This window comes from Aegilops tauschii, chromosome 6 (genome assembly GCF_002575655.3).
Source record: "Aegilops tauschii subsp. strangulata cultivar AL8/78 chromosome 6, Aet v6.0, whole genome shotgun sequence".
NCBI classification, from domain to species: domain Eukaryota; kingdom Viridiplantae; phylum Streptophyta; class Magnoliopsida; order Poales; family Poaceae; genus Aegilops; species Aegilops tauschii.
In genome coordinates, this window is record NC_053040.3 from 323,176,176 (window position 1) to 323,186,878 (window position 10,703).

A 10,703-nucleotide genomic window follows, 5' to 3' on the forward strand; every position below is an offset into this window, starting at 1 on the left:
AACCTTCAGTACATCAAAACACATAAACTTATAATACCGATCGTCATCGAACGTTAAGCGTGCGGACCCTACGGGTTCGAGAACTATGTAGACATGACCGAGACTCATCTCCGGTAAATAACCAATAGCGGAACCTGGATGCTCATATTGGTTCCTACATATTCTGCGAAGATCTTTATCGGTCAAACCGCATAACAACATACGTTGTTCCCTTTGTCATCGGTATGTTACTTGCCCGAGGTTCGATCGTCGGTATCTCAATATCTAGTTCAATCTCGTTACCGGCAAGTCTCTTTACTCGTTCTGTAATGCATCATCCCGCAACTAACTCATTAGTCACATTGCTTGCCAGGCTTATATTGATGTGCATTACAGAGAGGGCCCAGAGATACCTCTCCGAAACACGGAGTGACAAATCCTAATCTCGATCTATGCCAACCCAACAAACACCATCGGAGACACCTGTAGAGCATCTTTATAATCACCCAGTTACGTTGTGACATTTGATAGCACACTAAGTGTTCCTCCGGTATTCGGGAGTTGCATAATCTCATAGTCAGAGGAACATGTATAAGTCATGACGAAAGCAGTAGCAATGAAACTGTAATGATCATAATGCTAAGCTAACGAATGGGTCTTGTCCATCACATCATTCTCCTAATGATGTGATCCCATTCATCAAATGACAACACATGTCTATGGTCAGGAAACATAACCATCTTTGATAAACAAGCTAGTCAAGTAGAGGCATACTAGGGACACTCTGTTTTGTCTATGTATTCACACATGTACTAAGTTTCCGGTTAATACAATTCTAGCATGAATAATAAACATTTATCATGATATAAGGAAATAAATAATAACTTTATTATTGCCTCTAGGGCATATTTCCTTCAGGCGGTGCGTGCGACGTCTGCACCGGCCCAGCCCGCTTCTGCGGCGGCCGCGCGACAAAGTGAGGCAGCGGCGCAGCCCGAGGCTGTGGCGCATGCGCCAGAGGCTGCTGCTTCCGGGGCGCCACCACGCCTGTCCCGGGCGCCGGAGGCCTCGGCCCCTGCGCTCCCATGCCGCGACCCGCAGCGGCTGGCACGGGCGCCACCACAGCCGGCCCAGGCGCCAGCGGCCTAGGCCTCTGTGCACCACCGCCGCGACCCACAGCGACCGGGACCGGCACCGGAGGCTTCGGTCCCGGCGGACCACCTCCACGCCCCGCCATGGCCACGAGAGGAGGGATACGAGCGGCGCGACCAGGTCCACACGTAGGGAACCCGGGAACGGCGCTGCATGGACGAACCCTAGGCGGCGGCAGCAGAGAACTACGATCACGACGACAGGGCGAACCCGTGCATGCGGCTACGTTTTTTTTTGCCCGTAGATGGAATCGGTTTTGCCTGGGCCTCATACCCAGCCACTTCCGGTCCGATCCTCCGAGATAGCTCGATCAGTGCCTCACGACTTGCATGCTGGGCGACATACCCAGTCATGCATGAACCCATTGGCGGCCCGCACAGCCTCAGGCCCAGCTTGGCCCAAAAGGTGATTCAAACGAGCAGCCCTGGCTGCCCGGATCTCAACCGACGTGCTGGTCACCGGCGTCAGCGGCGCCGCCACCGGACGCACCTTCCTCTTCTTCTTTCTAGTTACTCGAGTCCAAGAATCTGGCAAAATGAAATCTGACAAAGTAATTGGCTTGATACATACCTTGGGAATAGGACCTTTCCACGGCTAGATCGCGGAGGCCGCCGTCCTCCGGTGAACAATTTGGCGAACCAACTCCACCTTGTCCTCAGGGTGCAATCCTTGCCGAGCCGGATCGTCGAGCGGCACGACGTCATTTACAATCGTAGCCACTTCCTCCTCCGAATATCCGGGGTTGAAGGCCTCACAGATCACATCCGAAGGCGTAGGCGAGTACAACTCCGGCGGGTCTCCGGCGCAGTCCCCGTCATCATCATCCTCTTCGTCAGTCTCCGCGAGTGCCCAAAACTTGCCGCCGGCGTGCCCTAGTCCAGGGACGACGGAAGCTGGCGTCCGGATCGTGGCGATCGCCGCGGGCGTCACCCGCGTCCGCGTCGCCCCTAACATCGCCCCTTCCTCCCCCGGCAATTGCGAGAAGCCTACCAGGATAATGCTATTCTAATGCTCATGCTCCACAGCGTGCTCATGGCATATAGTAGAGGATCTCTTGTGTGTTGTCTGTGTTTCGTTCTTTGTTTTCTTTAATCTGGTCTGTAAGAGCATCTACGGTTGCGATGGGCAAATCCGACCACTCAAACGCCCGCATAAGTGCCCGGGCGCGTCCGCGGGCACTGACCGAGCACGCCTTATATTTTGACTTCCATGCTCGCGTCCCTTATATCTGAAATCTCGAACCCATAAAATTCATGCAACGCTACGTAAAACACAGAATCAAAGAGCAGTTCATCGAATCAGCCGGGCAAAAGGAACATGATTCATTGGAGTTCAACATCGGACAGTGCAAATCCATACTACAAACATATGAAATATAGATAAAATATAAACAGAACGAGAAACGGCGGAGGAAATCACCATTTCCTCGCTGGCCCCTTCCCCTTCCGGTCATCGGCGAGGTTGTGTCCCTCCTCCATGTAGGCGGAGGCGCGTCGTCGTCGTAGCTGGAGGTGGAGCCGTCCGCCATATCCGAGTCGGAGCCGCACCACATGCCCGACAGCCTGCGAAAGAAGGCAGTCCTGCTCCTTCGCATGGCGGGCCGCCGCCTCCTTGTTTCCTCGCGCGCTGACAACTCGATGGCGAGTCGGAGCGCCTTGGCATTCTTGTGGCAGAGGCGCCTGATACGTCTCCAACGTATCTATAATTTTTGATTGTTCCATGTTGTTTTATTATCAATCTTGGATGTTTTATAATCATTTTACAGTCATTTTATATCATTTTTTGGTACTAACCTATTGACATAGTGCCAAGTGCCAGTTGCTGTTTTTTCCATGTTTTTTGCATCGCAGGAAATCAATATCAAACGAAGTCCAAATGCCACGAAACTCCAAGATGATTTTTTATGGGCTAGAAGGAAGGCAATGGGCCCTGGTTGCACCTGGGGGGTGCCCCGAGGGGGCACAACCCACCAGGGCGCGCAATATTGGGGTATTTATAGAGCAAAGAGGCGGTCCGGGGGGCACCCGAGGGGGCACAACCCACTAGGGCGCACCAGGAGGCCCAGGCGCGCCCTGGTGGGTTGTGCCCACCTCGGGTGCCCCGGACCGCCCCCAGGCGCGCCCTGGTGGGTTGTGCCCACCTCGGGTGCCCCCCGGACCGCCTCTTTGCTCTATAAATACCCCAATATTCCAGAAACCCTAGATACGTCAACGAAATATTCATCCAGCCGCCGCAGAGTCCAGAACCACCAGATCCAATCTAGACACCATCACGAAGGGGTTCACCACTTCCATTGGTGCCTCTCCGATGATGCGTGAGTAGTTCTTTGTAGACCTTCGGGTCCGTAGTTAGTAGCTAGATAGCTTTCTCTCTCTCGCTGAATTCTCAATACAATGGTCTCTTGGAGATCCATATGATGTAACTCTTTTGCGGTGTGTTTGTTGGGATATGATGAACTTCGAGTTTATGATCGGTTATATCTTTTTATATCCATGAAAGTTATTTGAGTTTCTTTGATCTCTTATATGCATGATCTCTTATAGCCTCGTATTTCTTCTCCGATATTTGGGTTTTGTTTGGCCAACTTGATCTATTTATCTTGCAATGGAAAGAGGTGCCCGGTAGTGGGTTCGATCTTACGGTGCTTGATCCCAGTGACAGAAGGGGAACCGACACGTATGTATCGTTGCTACTAAGGATAAAAAACGAGATCTATATCTACCGCCATATAGATAAACGGATCTTGTCTACATCATGTCATCGTTCTTATTGCATTACTCTATTTTTCCATGAACTTAATACACTAGATGCATGCTAGATAGCGGTCGATGTGTGGAGTAATAGTACTAGATGTAGGCAGGAGTCGGTATACTAATCTTGGACGTGATGCCTATGTAATGATCATTGCCTGGATATCATCGTGATTATTTGAAGTTCTATCAATTGCCCAACAGTAATTTGTTTACCCACCGTTTGCTATTTTCTCGAGAGAAGCCACTAGTGAAACCTACGGCCCCCGGGTCTTCTTCCTCATATATTTGCCTTGCGATCTATTTTTCCGTTGCATTTTTAGATCTATTAAACCAAAAATACAGAATATTTTGCTGCACTTTATTTTATTTGCGATCTATTATTTCAATCTATCATAATTTTCTCATGTCTCCTTGCCAATTTCTGGCGCCGTACCCAGGAAGGGATTGACAACCCCTTTAACACGTCAGGTTGCGAGGTGTTGTTATTTGTGTGCAGGTGTTGCTTACGTTGTGTTGCTTGGTTCTTCTACTGGTTCGATACCTTGGTTTCATAACTAAGGGAAATACCTACCGTCGTTGTGCTACATCATCCCTCCCTCTCCAGGGAAATACCGACGTAGTTCCAGCTACCATCAGCGCCCTGCATCCGTCTCCGTTGTAGTGAGCGAGTGGCGGAGGACAGATGGGAGGAGCGCTGCCTCAGGATCGACCAACGCGCTCGCACACGAACGGCGCGTGGACATCGACTTCGACGCCGCTGCCCTCTCCCTCGCCCGCTGCCGCTCCCGCGGGGCTACTCGTGCCTCCGACTCGGGCGTTCGAGTGCGCGCCGGCCCCAGCGCGGGCACGAGGACCCAACGGTGGCCGTGCACCACCCCCGAACCAGAGAGTGCTGGTGGTGGGCGTCGTACCTCGAGGAGCAGAGCGGAATGGCCGGAGCTGCGCGCCGGGTGGGAAGGGCCGGCGACGTCGCGGTTGCTGCATTGACGTGCGCGGGGTGCTGAGGAAGTGGATCCACCGCTGTCAGATTTGCCTTGGTCGATGACCGGGCGCCTCAATGCGATGCGGAGGGCGGCCTCCTCCACATCGTCGAGCTCCGCTTCACGCAGCAGGTTAGACCAGTCGTCGTCGGAGTCGGAGTCCCCACCGGAGGCAGCGCTGCTTCGGTCGCCAGCCATCGGATGCGTTTGAAGGGGATCGAAAGTGGAGTGGACGGAGAGAGGGGTGAAGTGGAGTTCGGATGGACTGCGGTCTAGGGTTTTCCGGATGGCGATATTTATGGGGCAGGCATGGGCCTGGCTGGGCCAAGCCGACATGGCGGACGCGCCCGGACCGCCCCATATCGACCCCATATTTGGGCTGGATATGAGGGGTGCCGGTCAGTCCAGGCGTTTGAGACCCGTTTGAGGCGCTCAGGTGGGTCGATTTTTTTGTGTCCGGTCAACCCGCCCAGGCGTTTGAGACGTGTTTAGGGCGCCTAGCTGTAGATGCTCTAAGAGGGTTTTTTCATCACCTTGTCTTGTATTTTTTACAAATAGACAGAGCTTGCGTATCATTTCATTGGTAGAACAAGTTAAATATGAATACAAGTGGTGATACAACACATGACACGAACGCAACATGCGTAAATATGGTGCCCGGAGCAAGACCTAGGGTTTCCCCTCATGCTCGAAGAGGGGCACAGATGTCGGCCATGGCAACGCCTCCAAGAAGGGGACGGCACCCACGAGTGTCGCCGCTGCCAACATCAAAAGATCGAGCAAGGATTTTGCCTGGCCAGAGTCTGAGCAATCCCAAGCCGTCGGAGCAAGATTCGATTAAGATGAAACCAAGTTGTCGGTTGGAACCACCACTGTAGAAAAGGGAGCTATGGTCGTTGCCGAAGAAGGCACCGTACACCGCCGGACATGAGAGCTACGGATTAGACGGAAGTACGGGGCACGGAGGTGGGCAAGGTTTGGGCGGCTGGGTGGAAAGAGAGGCGCTTAGGGGGATAGAGGGTGGCTGAAGACCCGGAGGAGTCAGGATATGGAGAGGAGCACAGATCTGGGCCGTCTGGACTGGAGCTACAGGGAGGCTGATGAGCCAAGGAGTCGGAGAGAGGCGTAGCTCTAGGATCAAGCTAGAGCCGCACCAGGGTGGATGCCAGCCAACAGAGAACGCCTGCACGGGGCGGTGGGGAGCCGCCGAGATGCCGGCCGGAGGAGCCAGAAGGGACGCAGCACACACGAAGCACCGGATCTGGAGCTGTGCCGGCCATCCATGGAGGGGAGGGCGTCCATGGCTACATACTAACTGAAATAACTGAACAAATATACTAAAACATGTCTATATACATTCGATTTTAGAATATATTGTAAAATATTTCCGCAACAACGTGTGAGCTATTATCACCTAATTTAAAGAAATCTTTAAACCCTATATGTTAAGTTAGTTTTCATAGCTCTTTCCGTCGTAAAAATAAAAAAGTTTCCAGAGTTCCTTTTTAGCCTGTTAATGCAATAATAGCATGATATTATCCAAATGAACTACTCCCGCCGTTATTATTATAAGATATTTTAAATATTTTAATATGAACTACATACGAACTAAAATAAATGAACAAACACTAAAGCGTGTCTACACACATTCTATTTGGGAAAAACGTAGAACATCTTATAACAGAGTAGCAATGTAGCCAATATTGATATAGTCATCGCCATGACACGTATCTACGAAAAGAGAGGTAAAAAGGATGAAAAGGAGAGGAAGCTTGATTGGGACTACACAAGCACAAGTGCTCACACTAAAATCTTACTAGACCTTATGCAAAAGAATGCTAGGGCACGTTCATCTAAAAATCCTACTAGTAAACGTGCACAGACATCATGTGGGTACATGATCATTTTTCGTTACAAAACGTGCATACGCAAGCACACGACAGTTCGCAGTATGTTGACAAAACTCGACGCAGGGTCGGCCGGTACCGGCCGGAAGCAAGGAAAAATGGTATCACCGTGGGGATTGCACTCCCAGGTACGCAGAATCGTCCAAGCTGACATACGCATTGCTAGGCTCAATCTCGGAGCAGGTGCTTGTTGGCGTTGGCGACCCAACAGTAAGCAAGGCTTCCATCTCCTCGGAACTCTTTTGGCGCCATGGATGCTGCGCAAGCAGAAGCCTCCTTAGCCTGCCAAGCTCTTCTGCAACCTCGCGCATGGAGGGTCTCTTCTCGCTGGCCATCTCCAGGCATTGCTTTGCTATCTCCGCCACCTGCTCAATCACCTCGATGCTCTGCTCGTCCACGATCTGGGCGTCCACTATCTCGTCCAGCTTGCTCGCGCTTGCAGCGAGAAGGAAGTGCGACGAGAGGTTCTTCTCCTCGCCCTCGGCGGCCTGAAGGTTGAGCGCCTTCCTCCGGGTGAGCAGCTCCAGGAGGACGACGCCGAAGCTGTACACGTCGCTCTTGTCCGTCAGCTTGCATGTCTGCATGTACTCCGGGTCGAGGTAGCCGCAGGTCCCCTGGACAAACGTCACGAACTGGGCCTCGTCCGTCGGGGCCAGCGTGGAAGCCCCGAAGTCGGAGACCTTGACGGTGTGGCCGTCGTCGATGAGCATGTTGGGCGACTTCACGTCGCCGTGGATGATCGGCGGCGAGGCCCAGGAGTGCAGGTAGGCGAGCGCCTCGGCGCCCTCGTGCGCGATCTTGAGGCGCGTCGCCAGGGGGACGCGCGCTCCGGGGCGGTGGATGAGCTGGTACAGGGTGCCGTTGGGGACGAACTCGTAGACGAGCATGGGGACCTCCACCTCGAGGCAGCAGCCGTAGAGCCTGACGACGTTCCGGTGGTTGATCTGGGACAGGATGAGCATCTCCTTCCCGAACTCCTTCTTCTGCCTGTCGTTGATGAGCTTGCACCGCTTTATGGCCACTGCTCGGCTGTCCTTGAGAGTGCCCTTGTAGACGGTGCCGTTGCCTCCCTTCCCGATCACATTTCGCTCGTCGAATCTGCCGGTTGCCTCCTCTAGCTCTTCCTTGGTGAACAGCGTGAAGGACACTCCTTGCTTTGACTTCATCTCCTCGAAGAGCATGAGGCCTCCGTGCTGCTTGAAGTACCTCCTCTTTACGGTGGCAAGGCTCCTCCTTTCGTGGATCAGGTAGGCACAGGACATGCTAATTACCAGTACAACTACGCTGATGCTAACACCTGCATTAAAAAGGTGTGCTAGAAATTAAGATTCAGATGTCTGAAAGAATTCAGGGAGCATGCATTAGCTTTGCGTCTGCAGAGTAAGTGCAGAAATACTTGTTGTTCTTGGGAGGGAGAGCAGAGAAATGTCAAATGGAGTCAAATGGCGTACCAATTGCAATGTGGGCTCCAAGTTGAGATTTCTTCGCCTCGCATGTGCCAGTGTAAGCGTTGCCTCTTGTCTTGTCAGGGCAAGCGCACCTGAATCCTCCCGGAGTGTTGATGCAGGTACCAGGAACAGAGCACGGGTACTTGATTCCACCATCGCCGCACTCGTCAATATCTGCAAAAGCAAACCACAAATTTCTTATAGCGTCGACCGGTCGATGCGGACAAAAGTTCATCTCAAGTACGAGAATAGGAAAAGACGAAGAGCAGACCTCGGCAGCCGCCTTGCAGGTATGGGTTGCCTTGGTACCCACGAGAGCAGTTGCAGAGATATCCCGGGCCGTTTCTCGAATCCACGCACCCGCTGTTGCTGCTGACGCAGGCGTAGGCCGTGGTGTTCCGCATCGCCTCCCGGCACGTCACCTTCCCTACCACCCAGTCGAGCACCAGCGGCACCTTCCCGCCGGTGGACGCCATGAAGTCGCCGGCAGTGACGTAGGTGGTGCGGAAGTCGAACCACGCCGCCTCGACCAGGACCGCGTAGCTGCACCGGCTGAAGTTGGCGATCGCGGTGGTGTTGAACTTCTCCTCAAACACCACGTCGTACGAGTTGATCCCCCTGGGGATGGCCGCCTGGCAGCAGCCCATGCCGGAGCAGGAGCCGTTCTCCAGCCGGCCGGCGCCCGGGCACGTGGCCATGCACCCGGTCATGTACGTGGAGCCCGTCGCGAACTGGGACGCGTCCTTGGAGCTCACGTAGGCGAGCGAGTTGCACCCGACCACGGTGAACCGGTTGTCCTCGTCGGACAGCATGAAGGACGAGTCGGAGAAGTCTGTCCACATGCTGCTCAGCCCGTCCATGGACCGGGACGTGGCGTTGTAGCACCACGGGTTGATCTCGTTGCGGACGCGCGCCTGCCCGCGGGCCACGGACACGCCCAGGACCTCGACCTCGAAGCAGAAGGGCCTGTAGGTGCCGTCGGCGGTGAGGTTGCAGGTGAGCCCGAAGGTCACGTCGTTCTCGCCCGTGTAGAGGTAGCAGCCGCGGCCGATGCCGAACGGGTACGGGATGTCCACGTCGCCGCACCGCCGCTGGCATGTTCCGCTCGGTGGTTGCGATGCCGATGCCGCCGCGGGCCACGCCGAAGCGAGCACGGCGATCAAGATAAGAAGCATCTCTGCAGCTTGCGAGGTGAGCCGGCGTGGTGAAATTTTGCCTTGCCGTGGCTGCTCTGGATACAACACCTTTAGTTTGGAGGCTGCAAGTTTCAACAAGGAAATATCTAGCGACGATTCTGGCAAGAGCTGTCGCCATTGCTGCAATGAATTCGCAAGCGACCACTTTGATTAGATCGGAGGATCTACACGATCTCTCCAACCGTCCAAGGAATAGTTCGAAAAAGAAGAGACTGAAAAAGACTGATGCGGCAGGACTGCGTCAAAGTGTCCATACTTTCTTTCTTGACAGACAAAGGAGTGTACATGCGAATGCCTACTTTGTTGAAGCTCCTGCCGCTCGGTACTCGACAGAGACGCGCACGAGGAGGCGAAGAACTCTCATGATCGATGATCGATCAATTGCGTAAGCAAGATGCCGCGGGAGGAAATGATGGAAGACAAGGCCAGCCGTTCATGATTTCACACACAGTTCGTTTGTCTCCCGCATCTCTGCCGCATATTTTGTTGTTAGTCTGCTCACACGGTCCGCCTTACTATTTTACGGGAAAGGCGGGTGCTCTTGGCTCGCGAACGTTCACTGCGAGGGGATGACATCGAGCGATTTTGATGGTAGTTTTAGTTATCAAGGAATGACAACTTCTTTAGAAAAATATGACAGTTTCTCTGGAAGAAGGCATTTTTTGTTTATACTGTCATCGTTTGATCTCTTGAAGCAATTAAAACTGTCAGGAAAAAGCGTTCGCTTGCCATCCCCTCCCAGCTGACGTTCATCAGATAACATTAGCATTTTTTCTAGCGAGTGTATAATGGTAAGTCAACTAATTTTGATTTATGTGAGTTCAGAAAAAAAAACACACATCTAGCCTCTACCCCCCAAAACCACGCCGCGTCTGACCTCCACGTCCTCTCTTCCACTCACCGCGCTAGAGACTTGTGGCCAGGCTCGGCCGATGAAGGTGGCGGCGAAGAGGTCTCCACTCGGTAGCCTTCAACGACGAGATGCGATCTGCATGCGGCGGCTTGAAGCAAAGGATATGGTTGAGCAGCGGTAGCAATGGCGTTTTCAGCCGGGCTGGCGGTCTCTAGTGATGAGGCGCCACTGGTCGTGTTCTCGTTTACAACTACGCGGGCGACAACGACAGCCTTCTCAGACCCAACGAGGCGGCTCTTGGCACGAGCGCGCGGGTGCTGCGATGCTGGGCGGTTGTCGCAAGAGGCCGGACTGTCATGGACCTACAAATTTCGCGACAATGGCTAGTATGTCTATCGGACAATTCTACTGCCACATGCAAAGACAACGGAGCAA

At 53.4% G+C, this 10,703-nt stretch overlaps 1 protein-coding gene across 1 annotated transcript; it reads right to left on the reverse strand.

Moving 5' to 3' along the window:
* Positions 1–6,517: 6,517 nt before the first annotated feature.
* Positions 6,518–9,688, reverse strand: LOC109784007 (wall-associated receptor kinase 2). Its single transcript, XM_020342611.4, has 3 exons — positions 8,491–9,688; positions 8,223–8,393; positions 6,518–8,068 (listed from the first exon to the last, which is right to left on the reverse strand). The coding sequence occupies exons 1-3, from the start codon at positions 9,392–9,394 to the stop codon at positions 6,876–6,878; spliced, it is 2,268 nt and encodes a 755-aa protein (XP_020198200.1). The 5' UTR covers positions 9,395–9,688; the 3' UTR covers positions 6,518–6,875.
* Positions 9,689–10,703: the final 1,015 nt, after the last annotated feature.